At 36.6% G+C, this 18535-nt stretch overlaps 1 protein-coding gene across 2 annotated transcripts in view; it reads right to left on the bottom strand.

Annotated features, from left to right (window-relative positions):
• Positions 1-18535, bottom strand: part of MAP3K5 (mitogen-activated protein kinase kinase kinase 5) — a 126521-nt gene that overhangs the window by 19042 nt on the left and 88944 nt on the right. For both annotated transcript variants that reach the window (XM_081945096.1, XM_081945097.1), the window contains exons 12-22: positions 18258-18307; positions 12281-12376; positions 10564-10645; positions 9093-9226; positions 6708-6835; positions 5917-6053; positions 4025-4130; positions 2057-2214; positions 1530-1707; positions 1190-1210; positions 89-266 (exon numbers count right to left, since the gene is read on the bottom strand). In XM_081945096.1, the coding sequence (XP_081801222.1) occupies positions 89-266; positions 1190-1210; positions 1530-1707; positions 2057-2214; positions 4025-4130; positions 5917-6053; positions 6708-6835; positions 9093-9226; positions 10564-10645; positions 12281-12376; positions 18258-18307 (1268 nt within the window). The remainder of the gene's footprint in view (positions 1-88; positions 267-1189; positions 1211-1529; positions 1708-2056; positions 2215-4024; positions 4131-5916; positions 6054-6707; positions 6836-9092; positions 9227-10563; positions 10646-12280; positions 12377-18257; positions 18308-18535) is intronic.

Below are 18535 nucleotides of genomic sequence, written 5' to 3' on the forward strand. Positions count from 1 at the left end.
CATGCAGTCATAAGTGGGAGGAGATGGGTGATAGGAACGATAAGAAGAATGATAGTAATATTAATAGTAATATCACTTGGACAATTACCTTAGAAAAAGAGACCTAAGTCCTTTTCCTTCCTTATCACCACAGGATTTGGCTCTCATTTTAAAGGAAAAGGGATCAAGTTTCAACTCATTGTCAGGTGAAACAGAACCATATTCACTGCTACTGCTTGTGTCTTCTACAAGAACAGGAACAGGCAAGGATATGCTTCGAAGATATTCTGCTCAATGAAACAGGAAATAAAGTATGATCAAGATATATATGGAGAGCAAACTGTAACAAAATAATTGAATGTAACAATTCTCCCCAATGCATATAATCTATCTACTAAGGTCTCCCAGAGGTTATATTATCTTGGATGAAAGAATTGTATTAACTGCGTACAATTCCAAAAGATGGCAGGAGTGCAGAAAAGAGTTCTCTGTGGTATGAAAAAGTACAGTAGTACCTTGGTACTCATCATTAATTGGTTCTGTGAGATGCTATGAGTACCAAAAACAATGAGTGCCAAATAATTTTTTCCCATAAGGAATAACATAAAAGTCACAAGGTAGCCGACATAACAAGTTCTAAATTATGCATTGAGTACCAAACAAAAAATGAATACTGGGGCAAAATTTCCACGTCAAAATGCATTGAGTACCAAATATATATGGAGAGCAAACTCTAAAAATTGAATATAAATATATATTCTATATACTAAGACCTCCAGGAGTTTTCTTGGATGAAAGAATTGTATTAACTATTTTAAAGCAGTTGAGTATTAATATATTACTGTATTTCACTTTTAACAAGGTTGGGGTAGTTATAATGTATCAGTTGCCTTTTCAACTCTGCATTATTGGAGAAGAAAAATAAAATTTCTAGTATATCAAGAAAGATAGATAGATAGATAGATAGATAGATAGATAGATAGATAGATAGATAGATAGATAGATGATAGATATAGACAGACAGACACACACACATGTGTCTCTGTGTGTGAGAGAGATATTTAATATATGTATAATCAAATGATTTTTTTTTGCAATATTTCTCAGAAATGTCTTCTTGTTACATATATTTATAGCTTTATTTCTTGTGAGTTAAACCTATCAGAACATTTTAAAGCATCTCAGAAAAAATATTAATTGCTAAACTTACCATTTGATCCAGCTGTCAGGGCTGCGAAAATAAAACAAAAATAATGTAACATTCAGAATTGCTCAAGTCAAACAAGGAAACTTGATATAATAGGGCTCCAATGCAGTTAAACTTTGTAATGTCCAATTTCTACTAAAAGAATGGAGATACTGTATTTACGCAACACACACACACTTATGTAATATTCTAAAAACATTTGGCAAAACTCATTACTCCAAAACCATATCAGTTAGTGGGTACTGACTTGACATTCGGAAAAGACTGTCAAGTAACCTGGCTTTGTTAATAATGACTTCTAATAATCTAAGATCTCCCAAGTAGAACAGTTGGATTTCTTCACCTGTTAGTTTTGACTGTGACTTTCTTTTTTTGCTGGTGACTTTTAAGAACTCGTCTACAAGAAGCTCATTAGCACAGGTCCTCTTGTCTGGATCAGGTTCAAAGCACCTCAGCAAAAAAGCTTTTGCCTCCACTGACATGGATTCTGGAATCTCAGGATGTATTTTGAACATTCCAACCTAATAAATGCAGATGAAAATCAAATTAAAACAACACCACAGAAGCAGATCGTTCATCTTTTGAAGTGCTCTCTTTTGTTTCCACATCAAAAATAGCATTAGCTGATGGATCTTAGAACAGTCTTTTGTTCTTTGATAGATATTATTTTAAAAGATAATCCAAATAACATTTTAGCATTTTGTTTTCTATGGTATGTTTTCATCTTCAGTTGAATCTATATATTAACAAAATATGCTGTAACATTCCCCCTCTAGCCAATTATCATATCATCTTGTTTTTTTCAACACAGCCTTGACATAATTTATTTTCCGTTTTCCTTTTCAGGAAAATGTAATTATCTAAACTAACCTTAAACATGGCTGCTTGTGGTTCTCCTAGTTCATAAAATGGAGGCTTTCCTGTGGCCATTTCAATAATTGTACAGCCTAAGGACCAGATATCTGCAGCCTTTCCATAACCTCTTGGTCCTTTATCAATTATTTCTGGTGCCATATACTGAAGAGTACCTGTGAAAAACAGATGTATTGTATGCATATTTAATAACAAATTGAAAGAAGGCACATACAATGAATTCTCAGATTTTACATGTACATTTCTGTCACTTTATTTAATATTTATATGGCACATTTGATAGTTTAAATGTCTACTGTTATGAATCGTAATGTAAATATCTGATATGCAGGATGTACTTTTATTATTACAAATTGAACATAATTAAAGCATAGTGATTAATCACAAAAACAATATGTAATTATATATTGTGAAATGGTTTGCTAATGAAAATAATATATATAATTAATATAATATAATATGATATAATATAATATAATATAATATAATATAATATAATATAATATAATATAATATAATATAATATAATATAATCTCTAACCTTGTTACAAAAAGTCCATAAACATTTCAGTTGGTAACAAAATAAAATAAAAAAGAGAAGAAAGACTGTAAAAAAAAAATGGGTCAAAGAGAAATACAGTACTAGGTTGGATATCCCCCCCTATTTTTCAGCTTGTCCTACTGGTTCTTTATGATTTATCAATTGTTGTTGTAACTAATGACTGTAACTATCATTATGACCTATGACTTATTCTTGTTTATATGTACACTGTGATTTGGTGCACTGGAGACAAATTCCTTGTGTGTCTTATCACACTTCACCAATAAACATTTCTATTTCTATTTCATTCTATTCCTATTTCATTCCTATTCCCATTCCATTTTCCTATTCCATTCCATTCTATTCTAAGCATGGAAGCTTAAAACTTAAAACTAAAAAGATGTAGTGCTTTATTTTTTTTTCAAAGAGGCTGCTGAAGATGTTTTGTGACAGCTACCTTTTTCCCCCTCCGCCCCTAAACTCCTGGAATCCTCTCACTCCCAAGTTTTCCAATTACTCATTCATTCATAGATATTGTGGAAAGGAAACGAAGGCGGGTCTCCTTGTAAATGAACGGAGGTTTTTACAGAAAAGGGAAATCCCGAACGTCTGGAGCCAGCTGCTGCAGAGAGCCCGCATGAACTTCCGAGTCTCCGAGGAGGAGGCTGCAGACTGAAGGGACATCGTCACCATCCTTCCCTCCTCGGTTCTTGGCTCCTTCTTCCTGGCATCCCCTCCCCTCCGCTCACAGCTGGGAGACCGAGCCCGGCCCGGCCAACTCTAAGGGCATTGCCTTGCCGGCGCTTGCGTGCTCCATTCTCTCCCCTCCCCTTGTCCAGCGCAGCCATCTGATCTGCCCACCAGTGCCTCTCGTGTCGCAATTGGCTGGTTGCTGGCTGTCCTCGTGCCGCCGCTCCTGTCAGGTAGCCTCTCCCTTTCGCAAGGCAGCGCCCGCCGCCACCACTGCTCCCCTGGCTCCAAACACTGGCACACAGGTTTCTTGGTTCCTAAGACCATCTAAAATATGTGTTTTCCGATGGTCTTAGGCAACCCCTGTGAAAGAGTCTTTCGACCCCCAAGGGGGTCATGACCCACAGGTCGAAAACCACTGTTCTAAATCAATTATCAAGAATATTGCTGATAACAATGGAGATTGCTATGCATATCAACAGATGATTATTTCTACTTATGTGGACTATGTCATGAACATATTTTCTAATGTAAATTTTCTTAATTTACACTTTTTAAGATTTGCATACAGTTAAAGCACTGCAGAGAGAGGGTATTTTTTTTCCTAACCAAGGCAAATAAAATGGGCATGTTATATCCACTAGGAATCCCAAAGACTATGTTTAATTTATGAACATTCTTCCTGACATTGAAATTAGGGAACTTTACAATATGCTTTCAGATTTAGAACATACCTGTGAAAGTCTCAGTGCAAGGATTGATTCCAGCAAGCCTCTTTGATGTGCCAAAATCTGAAATCTTTAACACTCCACTGTATGTGTTGATAAGAACATTATCCCCCTGGGGGAAGAGAACATTTGAGATCACAGTTTCACCTTATGACTGACATCACAAAACAATCTGCAGTTGAAATGAATGCTGAAAAATGATTATGAATGAAATAGATGTTGCTATACCTTTGACACTATATTATGTCTCTGATGACCCCCTCATTCCTGAATACTGAACTAGTATCTCTAAGTACCTTCTAAAACAGTGGTGGTGGGGAGACAATAAAAAGGGGCAATTCAAAAACTGTAGGGAAAAATTATTTTCTTTACCTAATATTGTGTGGTTTTAATTATTTTTTTTATCAACATAATTTCTTAACACGTAATAAATCTGGGCTAGGAAAACTGTGGCATTGCAGATGTTGTTGAACATCTGCAGTATTTTTAGGAAGCATAGCCAGATGCTGGAAGTTACAGGTATCAGAATTCTAGCATTCCGTTCTATTGTTACAGAAGTTAATACTCGTAGTGCTTTGGTGAAGTTTACCAATATAATTGGCAAATGGTAGACAAAGTCACTTAATAGATTTTACTTTGTCTTCCTCCCTCTACTGTCTCTTATAAGAATTGAAAGATGTAACAAAACTATTACAAAGCAAGAGCATAAGAGAGGAATTACTTGAAGCCTGGTTGAAAAATCAGTTGATTTGTGTAAAATTTCTATTTTCATGTGAAGAACATATGAAACATATGTTCACATCAGCAACAATTCCCAGGACAAAGAAGGAAAAGTTCTCCAATCTTTTTTGGAATCATTTGGGTTTCCCTCTGTTCCATCAGTCAAGAACTCCCTCATGGTAGCATAGCCATAGCACTTGGTTATATTAGAAAAAGGACAGTGAATTGCAATATATGCAAAAAAAAGTGTTTGAGGCAAAACGTATGAAAGATAGAAAAATGAATAAATGGGGTGGAAAAGTGACAGAACAGTAAGCCACATCTCATGAACCCTTCGTATTTGATACTATCCATCATCAAGGGTATATAACCCCTCACTCACTCATACAAATTGATTAATGTGAGAATTCCGCCAGAAATCTTGAAAAGATTTCTGATCCCTGATGTAAATTAATATAGAAAAGGGGATTGGTTAAAATAATCAGAAGTCAGGTATGTTCTGTGCATCACTATTTCTTTAGATAACTGCATCTTACCAATTTTTATGCTACATCAATGCTATCCATTTTAAAAGGACATGAATCAGACACTGTGGTGGAATCTGCAGCTGAAGTCGAGGGAGATTAGCTAACCTGAAATCATTGAAAGGGAAGAAATGGCAAAAAACAGACCCTCCCTAAATCTTGCAGCGCTTATCTAATTGCTAGCTGTTAGTAGTGAGTGCAGTTAGTCTGGCAAGATTCTTGTAAATGGGTGAGTAGCAATAAACGTATTTCTCTGATCAAGTTCCAGTGTCATTCTGGTTCTTTGTGTCTGACAGACACCGTGCTTTTTCCAAAACCTTTTGAAGGTTTCCACAACTAAAACAAGGCTGAATTCAGATGAGAATTTCAACTAGACTACCCCACTAAATTGCAAACATCTTATCCACCATTATTTCATATCATCCATTAATCCTAAAATACTAAGAATTAAATCAGTTCCAATGCATTCCTATTAGTGGCTATCTGTTCAGATTTCTCTATTTACTATGATCAAATGGGCATTGAGACTTTTTTCCTTTCAGAGAAAAGTTGGACTAATTTCATATTCATAAAATAATTTTACATTCATTCATAACAGTTCTTTCTGCAAAGAAATTGTATTATGTACAATTTAAAGTACACAGCAATTCCCACCTTTATATCTCTGTGCACAATTTGATTATCATGGAGGTATTTTAATCCTTCAAGAATCTGTTTGGTGTAGAAACCAATTGTCTGTTCATTATCTTTCAATGGTCCCCATTTTGATCGCAGAAGAGCTGAAAGGCTGCCTGTAATATAAAGAAAAATTGTTTCAAATGAGACAAATGCTAAGAGTAAATAGCAGCTCCTACTTGATTTCCTTAAAAAATGGGAAAGTGTTTATTATAACACTAGGACCTTCTGTAACAAAAAATATTCTGATTATCAATACCAGGTTAAATGCAAACTCAAGCAGATAGAGTTCTATATGTACAACAGTTTATCTTTTCCTCCTCTGCCGAAACCCACCTGAATTCCCTCAACCCTACAGAGTAAACCTAGATGTGTGCAGAGGAAAGATGCAAGAATGTATTGGAAGAAACTTGGTATCCGTAGATAGACATCAATGGATACAGTTTATTACAAACATTATTGCAGAACTAGTTCCATTTTTTTTCTTAATATAAAACAAAAGGTTTATTCTACTTCAAAATGTTACATTTTATTGCTTTTATCTCACTGATTAGTGAATTGAAAAGCAAATTTTGTGAATTCTAGACAATATTTCACACAACATCAACCTTCTAAATGTTAATGAAGAAAAACCTTCTATAACAAACTTGCTGACCTAGCAACTAGTGAGGAATTCTGGGAGTAGTAGTCCTAGGTTGACAGAAAATACCTCAATGGCAAACATTTGAATAAAAATGCATATTAATTCTTTAAACCTAGAAATGTTTTACCTCCTGGTACCTGTTCCATGAATATTTTAATAAATCCATCTTCACTAAATGAACCAAGATACTGAACAATGTTCTTGTGTTTGAGGTGTTTGTGTAAAGCTATTTCTTCATGTAAAGGCTGAGAATACCTAAAAGAAAAAGTAGATTAGAGTGATTCAGTCCCATAGTTTTCATCCCATGCAATTTATTACATAGTACTCAGTTTATAAATAAACCCACAATAATTCACAGATGGCAGTACTTTAAAGTAAAAAAAAACCCACAGGAAATTGTCTAGTTAATGTTGGTACAAAGGAAATATATTCCCAAAAATTGATAACTCAGAACAAATAGCAAGGCAGAAGGCATGAAAGCTGACTAAATCAACAACTTACTAGTACAGAAAAATACAGCTCCATCTCATATTTTTGGTGGTGTAATCCAATATAAATTTGAAATGGGTGTTTTATAGGACATGTCAACCATGGATGTTTGCTTAAGTGCAATAGCAATTTTTCCTTTCCATTGAAACAGGTTCAGTTTTGAATCATATTTTTCTGCTTTTCTGGCAAAGTTAAGATTCTGAGTCAATTTTACAGTACACCATCATCTAAGTTTTGTTATTCCCACTTATCTATCTGAATAGTTGTTCATGTTAGTCAGTTTTCTCTATCTTGGTTTTTCCAGATACTGAACTACAACTATTAAAATGGCTAACTGCCACTCATTTTAGCACTCATTATCAAGTTTTAGCACTCATTATCAAGATTTGTGAGTACCGACCGGACTGTTATTTTCACAAATTTTAGCCACCAGTGGAACTGTCTCAGAGATTATAAAGCTTGGATTTTTGCAATTATATACACACAACTTTCTATAGTATGAAATTCTGACCCTATTCACATTACAAAGTTAACTAGACATGAGAGACAGAGGACTGAATTTGATATGATTTTTAAAAACTGAGTTAATTTATTTTAACCCAACGTGCAAACCGAAGTCCGTTGTCGAACTTCTGGGTTGCCCCATTGCATAGGGCCATTTTTTGCCCTCCGGAGGCTTTAGGGAAGCCTCTGGAGAGGGCAGGGGAGGCTGTTTTCGTCTCCCCAGGCTCTTAGAAAGCCTCCGGAGCCTGGGGAGTGCAGAAAACGGGTCCATCGTGGGCCAAAAGTGGGTGGAGGGTGGAGGTCATATGTGCATGCATGTGGGGGGTCATACACATAGGATTATGGGTGTGGGTATGCCCACGGACAACCCCCCTGTGCTCCCCCTGCTTTTGGCATGCGATGGGGAAAAGGTTAGCCATCACTGATATAGATCAAGTCCCTGAAGCATTAAAAGGAAGCATGTGTAGGCAAAATTATCACTGGTCTTGTTAGACAAAAGCTGCTGTAGGAGAGGACAGTAAGAAGAAAAGAGTTGGGGGGGGGGGGAGAACAAAAAATATTTAATGCTTTAAAAGTGCATTTTTCCCACTTTTCCCCCCCAGCAAAGTTCCACATGCAAATGAGTGAGGATAAATACACTTCAGGAAATCTGCAAAAGAGTCTAATCTCTCTGTTTGACCAGATGGCCAGCTAAATGAAAGGATTAAGAACACCCATGCAATTTCTGTGCTTCAAATCATCCGCTGCCAAAAGGGATGGGAAATGGAAATGTGTGTTAATATTTCATAATCTCCTAAGGTACTTTTTTTTTTACACATACATTCAGAAAGCACTTAGCCACTGGACCAGAAGCTAAGAGAACATAAATAGCCATAAAATAACTAACCAATATTAAATCCAGCTAGGCTTACTAAACACACTGCATAGATACAAATACCACATGTTTGAGTGACCTATAATTAAGCATTTTGTATTCATGCAGCAATTGTCTTTCATGTCTAATTCTGCTTCCTGAGTCTCTGGGCCCAGCTGCAGAAACCTATACACAGCTTTGTGATGTGAACAAGGACAGAAAGACTTCTTTCATACCATTATGAAAAAGCCATGGTGGCACAGTGGTTAGAATGCAGTATTGCAGGCTACTGACTGCTGGCTGTCAGCTGTTCGACAGTTCGATTCTGACCGGCTCAATGTTCATTCAGCCTTCTTTCCTTCCTAGGTCAGTAAAATGGGGGCAATATGCTGAATCTGTAAACCACTGAGAGAGGGTTTCAAAGCACTGTGAAGCAGTACATAAGTCTAAGTGCTACTGCTATTGCTGAGATGGCTCAACAGCACCTATCAGGACTCTTTTATGATTGTCTACGGTTGATATATCTACTGTTTGAGAAGGAAGTGCTTCTCAAAAGAAGGAACACCTTTGGAGATCTATTATTAGTTTTTCCAACAGAACCCTGGTGAGCATTAGCCGTGTAATTGTAAATATAGCAGCATCTGTCAGCATTCACTATTACTATACCTGCTATCTCTTTCTGGGATTTCTTTTATGGCAATTCTGACTTGATTGCTCAGATCTCGTCCTGCATAAACTATGCCGTAAGTGCCTTTCCCCAGAATGACTCGATCACCATTTTCATCATATTCATAATCATACTATAACAAGAAAAAATACACAAAAGGGAAGGGATATGTCATTCTGTTATGTGTCAAACACAAATACTGTAATCCTTTGGGAAGATGTGATTCAACAGTGGCCAAACCAAGGACAATCAACATCCTATCTAAATGTCAGGCCTGTGCCTTTGTGTAATCTGTGTTTATTTTTTTTAATCTATACTTTATCTTTTTTTTTAATCTATACTTCATAATGGTGAATTAGCATTCCCGGGAGGAGAGGAATCTTTTAAAAGGTAGTCCACATTTAGTGACCATAACTGGGACCAACAACTCACTCATTAAGCAAAGAGGTTGTTAAGTGAAACCTCGACTGTGCGTATGATCTTACTTCAACTTTCCCTTGCTTTACACACCTGCAAAAGCCCTAAATACATGGACTGGTTGTAAAGTTTCTTTTCATTGCTGTTGTAACTATGAACAGTCACTAAATGAAGCAGTCATGAAATAGGATTATTTATAAGACAATTTCTGTTTAAAAATTTAACTTCCATTTGTTTTCCACTGATCCATATTTTCACCTTCTTAATGTTTTAAAAAAAGATCGAAACATCTATGTGGCAGCCAATAGTTAAACACACTGCCTTGTTTAATGATTGTTCAAAGTTATGACAGTGTTAAAAATATAACTTTATGACCAGAACTCATATTTACAACTGCTACAATGTCCCTGTGGATATATGATCAACACACATAACCAGACACTTTGTAACTGATGGGCTTTTGCAACCTTGCTATGTTTTATAATCACATAATTGCCATTTGTGTGCTTTACTACCAGCTTCCGACAAACATTGGACAAACTTGCAGTAAAATCACAAGTTGCAATCTTTTGATTTTTTGATACTTTGCTTAACAACCTGCGGTGACTCGATGCATTATCTAATTGGAAGTGATGTCATAAGTCCATCATGGCCACATTATGTTTCCCTTAGTGACTGCACTGATTAGCAAGGGAGTACCAATTGTGGTTGCTAAACAAGGATTACCTATATGCTCAACAGATGATTAAATATCAAATAACAATGCATAATATAGAGTTTGAACAACCCTTTAAAATGTTCATCTCTCTGAAACAGATTTATACATGAATATGGCTTGCTTTTTTCTCCGTAATGAGTTATTGTAGTACTGCAAAAGATACATGAGGTTGTAAATTACGATAGCCTCTGTTCCTGCTAACAAATGCTTGAAATACAGCAGCATCAAGAAGAAAGTCTAGAAAGCAGGTAAGGTTATAGGTATGAAGAGGAACTTACTACGGAGCTCAGTTTTTTAAAATATGAAAAATAGGAAGAATACACAGTTGTCTTTACCTCCAGAGAATCTCCATCACATTCACCTTCCTCTGTGCTTTTTCCTATTTCTTCAGTGATGCTATTAACCATTTCAAAAAATCTGCCAAAGATAAACAGAATTCATATAGAAGAAAAGAACAATGGGCAGAGTAAAACTTGGTGATTAGCAATCACAGCAGACTCTGATTGATACCAGTTATGATTCACAAAAGAGATTCTGGGCATGTTTTGATATATCCCCTTCAGACTGTACCTTGTACCTCAATATACAATTCTGCATATTGTTTTGGTAAATCCAACCATACCCAGCATATAGTAAGAGTTAGAATATTGGAATAAAACAAGGGATCCCCTGACTCAAATCCCCAGACAGCTTTAAAGATCACTGAATGTCTTTAAAATAATCGCTATTCCTCAGCTCACAATAATTCACAGGGTTGGTGTGAAAATAACAAGTATGGAAAGGGAAGAAGCATGTATAATGCCTTGAATTATTGAGAAAGAATAGGATAAATATAATAAACAAGCACTGACCTTATTATGTATGATGGTTACATCATTTGAAAATATACCTATCAGAGGTGATATTCTTGTTCAGACCGGGTCACCCAAACTGGTAGCGGAAATAGCTATGGCATCCCATTTAGGCCCTTTTTTTAGCCAAAGCGCATGAGCAGAAGGCTGAGAGCACGCACACGCTCACATTTGCAAACCGGTAGGGAAGGTAAGTGAATACTATCCCTGATATGTATGGTGGTTATGTCACTTGAGAAAGAGGGGTTTTAATATAAATTGAAATCTAATTTTGGATTTACCATATTTTTCGGAGTATAAGACACACCTTTTTCCCCTCAAAAAAGAGGCTGAAAATCTAGGTGCGTCTTATACACTGAATATAGGATTTTTTGCCTGCCGGAACTCCGCCCCTTCACCAAAATGGCCTTTAGGAGGCTTTCATAGTGCTGCTGGGGAGGGCAGAAATGAGCAAAAAACAGGCTTGTTTTTGGGCTCCCCCGCCCCTCAGGAGCACCCTACAAGACTCCTAAAGACTATTCATGCCCTTTTGGGGGGGGGGGGAAACGGGCTCATTTTCGTGCAAAACGAGCTGTTTTTGGGAGGTCTGCAGAGTGCAAAACCTTTTTTTTAATAATTTGCCTCTTCAGAATCTTGGTGCGTCTTATATTCCGGTGAGTCTTATACTCTGAAAAATACGGTAAACAATTCTTTTTTAAGTTTCATATCTGTTCCTAAATGTTTGCAAAGAAAAAGTTATGGAATGCACACTGAGGTATAGGAAAGATTATGTAACAGTGGGCATAATCCATAACAGAAGCCCTTCAAAACGAAGACAATTTAATTTAAATCTTCAAAATACAGAAACAAATTTGAATGGGTAGATATTTGGAAGATTTAGTATAGACCTGGATGGCTTTACCGCAACAATGATGTTCCCTGGTTGTCTCTCATCCAACCAGACTTGACTTTACTTAGCTTCTGAGCCCAGAAAAAGTCAGCCAGGCAAAAAACAGCATGAATGCATTTCATAGATACAAAGTGAATGCTACTGCTTAAAAACTTCAGAAGCTGAAATTAAACTGCTAAACATTCTCAGTAAATAATGCAATTACTTTTCATGCCATAGTGGATTTTAAAATGCTTTTTCAAATAATAACATGGCAGATGTAAAAATAGCGTATTTTATCTTTTAAAATATGAAATAGGAATCAACACGTACTTTTTGCAGTGATTTTCTGTACAGAAGTAGATTTGGAAGTCATCTGAATTGTGTAGTACATACAGGAAACAGCATCGTTCTTCAAATTTTGAAATGCTAAAAAGAAACAAAATTAGAATAGATGACTAATACGTCTTTATGAAATCTTTCAATTTTTATAAGAAATGAGAATTTTTAATGCCTGATACCTGAAAAATGCTCCAGAGTCATTTTGTCCTTATTTTTAAGAAGGAAGATAAGGTGAGGATATGTTAGAGGAATAAAATCCTCCCTCAGACTATATAAAACAAAAGTATTGAATGAACCTGAGGTTGCGTTTTTACAAAACAATTAAAGTTAATTCAATATTTAAGGTAAAGATTTCCCTTGCACATATGTGCTAGTCATTCCCAGCTCTAGGGGGCAGTGCTCATCTCCACTTCAAAACCGAAGAGCCAGCGCTGTCCGAAGATGTCTCCATGGTCATGTGGCCAGCATGACTAAATGCCAAACGCACACAGAACGATGTTAGCTGCCCACCAAAGGTGGTTCCTATTTTTCTACTTGCATTTTTACATACTTTCGAACTGCTAGGCTGGCAGAAGCTGGGACAAATTACGCGATGCTAGGGATTTGAATCGCCGACCTGCTGACCTTTCTGATCGACAAGATCAGCATCAAAACCACTGAGCCACCACGTCCCTATTCAATATTTAGGGATTCCCAAATATGGCCATGCTATCATTTCCAAACTCTGAGTCTGTAAACGTAAGTGGGTGTGGGAAGGTTATCAAAGTATACAAAAAAGCTGAAATTTTATTCTTGAAATACTTACAGCATATTAAGTAGGACACTATCAATTATTTGAAGAAAGATAGGTAGCTACTTCATTTAAATGGATTGCATCTCATTAAAATTATAAACCCAGTTCAACTGTTCTCTTAAAAAAAAAACTCTGGGAGGACCATCTGGGTTTCGAAGGTCATGAATCACACAGGAACTCCATGTAATTCATGGAACGGTCATCAACCACAAAGAATGTATGATGAAGATAACCCCCTGATCTCCTATGGCCAAAAGAGCACTTTCCCCTTCTATGGTATGAAACTGACAGCATACTGGAAGCCATTGGAGGGCACCCTAGCACAAACTTTTCAGTCACTGCTGTCTTTTTCCTGTTAAACGTACCAAAAATTCATCATTAAATTACGGCTGTCAAATAATTAATCTATGAAATACATTTTAACATGAAGTAAACAGCAAATAAATACTAAAATATTACTGACAGATCATTCCAATCGTTTTCATATTTCCAGAATAAGTGCTACCTAAAATCTGTCTAATAACTTATGACAAGTTATTAAATTTGATGAATCTTACTTGAAGATAATTAAATATATAGGTGTCTAGGTGAATTAAATACGTATATAATTGCATTGTTAATATAAGAAGGCAAACAGAGTCCTGCTACATCAGGCCATATGGCAGCCTAAGCTTGCACGTTGTGTCACATGACAAACAACTGGAACACAACCCAACACAACCCCTTCCACAGTTGCTTCTCAGTAACCGTATTTAAGGACTTATTTAAACAATAATGCAGTTAGCATTAGTTATTGATAGCTTGATTTTCCATGACTATGGAGAGTCTCAGTCTTCATGAGTATCTGAAAGGTGCTTTTTCAAAAAGGCAACTGGACTATGTTTGTTCCTTCAGGAAGATGTTTCGCTCCTCATCCAAGAATCGATGAAGCTTTTGGATGAGAAGCTAAATGTCTTCTTTCTCAAGGGAAAAAATAGTCCAAATGCCTTTTGAGAAAGCACCTTTTTGAGACCTGATACTCCATGCAACTTTCAATCCACTTTTAAAGTCATTTAAATTGCCTGTCTCCTACCACAACTGTTCACAGTCAATTTTACAGCTCAGCTCTGCGCTGTAAATCAGAATCTCCCTGCATTTAAGCTTAGTAGACAACCTTGAATTCTAACACTTCTAACCAGAGTTACCTTATCGGTGAGATGGGCAGCATATAAAATTAATAAATAAACAAACAAATTCTGTGACACAATGATAAAAGCATCTCTCATCAGATGTTGCATATATCACATGTGATTTCATATGCTGTTTCCCCAAAAGAAAGACCTATGCCGAAAATAAGCCCTATCATTTTACGTGTGTGCCTAATATAAGCCCCACCCCCAAAATAAGCACTACTTAAGAGCCTGCATAGTAGGCCTCCCGTCCATTCCATATGATTGCTCACGGTGCCAACACTACATATGCTGCCCATATAGGTGAGAAAGTGGAGCTTCCACACATACCCTGGATCGGCTTATCTCACGGCCCCGCAGCCTGGCCATCCATGCCTGGACAACTGTCTCACGGCGGCAGCACCAATAGGCATATCAAGCAGGAGCCCACATGGCCGTCAGTCCACTTCTGCTCATAGCTGCAATGGAGTAGGAGGCCAAGTGACACATCGGTGCTGCACCCACAAGGTGAGGCAAGTGTCAAGGTGTGGATGACCTGGCTGTGGCGGGCCTGTGGTAAGCCAGCGCAGAGTGTGTGAGGCAGCTCCATCCCCCTGCCTCACTTTGGGACTGCGGCACCGGCGTGTCGCTTGGCCTCTTGTTCCGTTGCCATTGTGACCAAGCAGAAGTGGGCCAGCAGCCATGCAGGGTCCTGCTGGACATGGACATTGGTGCTGCCACCACAAGGCAGTTGTCGGGGTGTTTATAGCTTGGCTGTGGGGGACCTGAGATAAGCTGTGCAGGGAATATAGGGCTACTCCACCACTCCCGTCTTGCAGAGGCAGCATTGGCGCACCACGCAGCTTCCTGCATGAGAAGTGAGCCTCCATACATGGAAAAAAAAGAAGACTTCCCCCCAAAATAAGCCCTGGTGCTTATTTTGGAACCCAAATAATATAAGACCGGGTTTCATTTTCAGGGAAACACGGTATCTGTATTATCTCTCCCTTTTTGCTCCTTTCATTTCCAAGCTAAAGTGTCCCCAGTGCTGCAATCTTTTCTTGAAGATGTGCTATTTCATACTTTTCCCCCTTCCATAATACCATTTTGAGGTATGACTAGTAAGTAGATCATATTCCATACATCTACATAAGGGCATTACATTGGCTATTCTATTTTCATTTCCATTCTTAATGGTTCCAAGCATGGAACCATTCTACAGGTAGTCCATCACTAATAACCATTTGTTTAGTGACCATTTGAAATTACAACGGCACTGAAAAAAGTGACTTAGGACTGATTTTCACACTTACGACCATTGCAGCATGGTGGCGGTCACATGATCAAAATTCAGCCACTTGACAACTGGCATGTATTTATGATGGTTACACTGTCCCTGGGTCATGTGACTATCATTTGTAATCTTTCCAGGTGGCTTCTGACAAGCAAATTGCAGTGATTCGCTTAACAACTGTGGCAAAAGGTCGTAAAATGAGGCACAACTCATTTAACTACTGCCTCACTTAGGGGTCAATTTTGGGCTTAATTGTGGTTGTAAATTGAGGATTAATGAGGACCCAGATTGTTGGGGGCAATATGCTGACTCTGTAAACCGTTTAGAGAAAGCTGTAAAACGCTAAGAAGCAGTATATAAGTTGAAGTGCTATTCGTAGAGGCACTATGATTAGTCATGGTCTCTTTCATTGCCAGATCAGAGCCCTTCAATATGAAAAGTGAAGTTTTGTTTTGTTTCATGCCACATGCATCACTTTACAATGCCACTCTGAAGACCATTCTTTGAGGGAAATTTGGGGGCTCTCCTTCAACAAACACCTCATTCTTAGCAATAAACATCAAATTATTTCTGTAAGAGTTTTAAAAGTATCAGTTGTGGTTTGATACATGGGAGATGCCTTTTTGCAAATCTGACCTGTATGAACATATACCGAGTTTCCTGTTTTTCCCCCCACCAGTTGCCCAAAGTCCAACTACAGAATTAATTATGTAATCCTTGCATATATATTTACTTCTCCTCGAAAAAAAGTCAGTGAGATTTCTCTTTGCAAAAGCTATGTTGATTTCTTATCAGCAAGTTCTGTGTTTGGAGGAGGGTTGTTTCTCATTATCTCTTTAAAAAAGCAATGTTAAACTTATTGAGCTTTGATTTCCTTTGTTTTGCCTCAATCTCTTTTAAAATTTTGCTGAGTGTAAAAGAGAAGTTGCATACTTTTATGAAAAAAATCAGCAAGCTCATATTTAAGAACTATTCTGGCTCTGGACATTTATTTAATTTTAGCTTGTTAATTTGTTGTACAGTTTTTTCTTGATATTTCTGTATTCTTAGTTTGTTTCAAATACCTGCAGAAAAGCCATCATCAACACACACGTTTATTTATTATTTAGAAAATAATTCATTCTTTGCTATTATTCTATCCTACCTTAACACACCTTTAATGTTTTCACATTATCAGGGCTTCATACCACAGAGGGCTATAAAACTTTCTTTCAGGCCTACACTAACAAGCAGAAACAAGATTAGATAAGTATTTTTACTGCAAAGAATTAGGAAGCTATACAGACAAATTCTGTGTACTGTAAAGCAACACAAACCTGCCATACACAGAGTTATAACATAAACATAAGACAATACCAGCACCAAAGTTTATCATCTGGACTGCTTTTTCCTTGTTTGATTGCAATTTTCCTGACTTTAGTATGGATTCCATAAAAAAGAACTGTCTGTCAGAGAGATGGAGCTCTCTCCATTTCGCAACCTTTAACCTGTATCTGGCCAGTTTCTTATTCCAAATACATATGAAGCTTTCTTTTTTAATTATTTACTTTAATATTCTTTGCCATGTGTTTCTCAAATCTCTTTTTGGTAACTTTTATTACTAGCTAGTATAATTTGGGGCAGAATTTAGCCTCTTTTTTGTTCTGCTTTGAGCAAAATATTCACTTCCTGAAGGAAACTTTCTTAATTTTGATATAATCTCTGGCCTTGTTCAAAGCTAGTATCTGAATTTCTTTTGGATTTTGTCATAGCCTTCATAATTATAATAATACTGGTAGTAATTCCACCTCCCAGCAACTGTAGGCAATTTACAATTTGTTAAAAACATTTAAAAATAAGTAACAACAAACTCAAAATAAAGAAACAAAGATGGCAGAGAAAACAAATCCAGATGTGAACAAGAGAACGGAAGAAAAGAGGAGCCAGCTGTTCTCACCAAAGGCCCCTTAAAATCCCCATTAGGCTGTTCGATTCTTGAGGGAAACTTATTCCAGAGGGAAGGAACTGATTTGAGATGAATATCCTAAATATGATTTCATTACTGGAGTTGAATAATCTCCAAGCACTGTGAAGAGAACTGACCCTTGACTGACTATCAATTTTCTTTTTATTAATCTCCTTTTTAAAGTTTACTTTTCTGAAGTCAAATATGATGATGTTGCATTATTTGGCAAACATTTAATGTATATCGATTAAATGCTACAGCATTACAATCATTATTGATTCAATAATGAGATTCTACTTAGTAGTAAGTTCAGTGTTCCATAACACCATTATTTAGGATATCTAGAAATGTGGTAGAGTTTTCCATGCCCAGAGTTTGCATGCCCACAATCTTTGTGAAAAGAGAGTAATATTTTCCTGTCTCACTAATTTTTAAAAATCACTGTTATTTAATGATATCTGATTTAACAGCACAATTAATATAATGACTTAAATAATTTATCCAGCTAACTTTCCATGAATCAGAATCTTTCTCCTGGAGATACAAGTAATGAGAAGAAAGTAACCGGACTCAGTTTTAAGATATTTTACTGATGCAATATTTTTTCTTATTATTTGTGGATTCTGTATTGAGCTATAACATAGAACTCAGTCACTCTTTCTCATCTTGATTATACAGTCATTGCAAGGATTGAATAGAATAGTCAGTATCTATAGAGGTCATTCTGAATTCTGTAAAGAAAAGGTGGCATAAAGATGTCACAGATAAATAAATATAAATAAACTTACCTTACTCCTCTTATAGATTCAGCATTGAAGTTCCATTCATGAATACCTTTCTGTAACAAGAAACCAACAAGCATAGCATGCAATTGTTAAATGATGTAAAATATTTCAGCCTATAACTTAACAATTTTGGCAGGTTATTTTCCTTTATTACATTTACCCCTTTATAAAACAGTTGCCACTTTAATAAAAATTGCACATGTTATTACATTCAAGTCAGGGTTGACCCCTAATAATTTCATGTATAAATTTGTGCAATTTTCTTGGCAAGTATGAAATGC

Source organism: Natrix helvetica (assembly GCF_964273705.1).
Source record: "Natrix helvetica genome assembly, chromosome: 2".
Lineage (NCBI taxonomy): Eukaryota > Metazoa > Chordata > Lepidosauria > Squamata > Natricidae > Natrix > Natrix helvetica.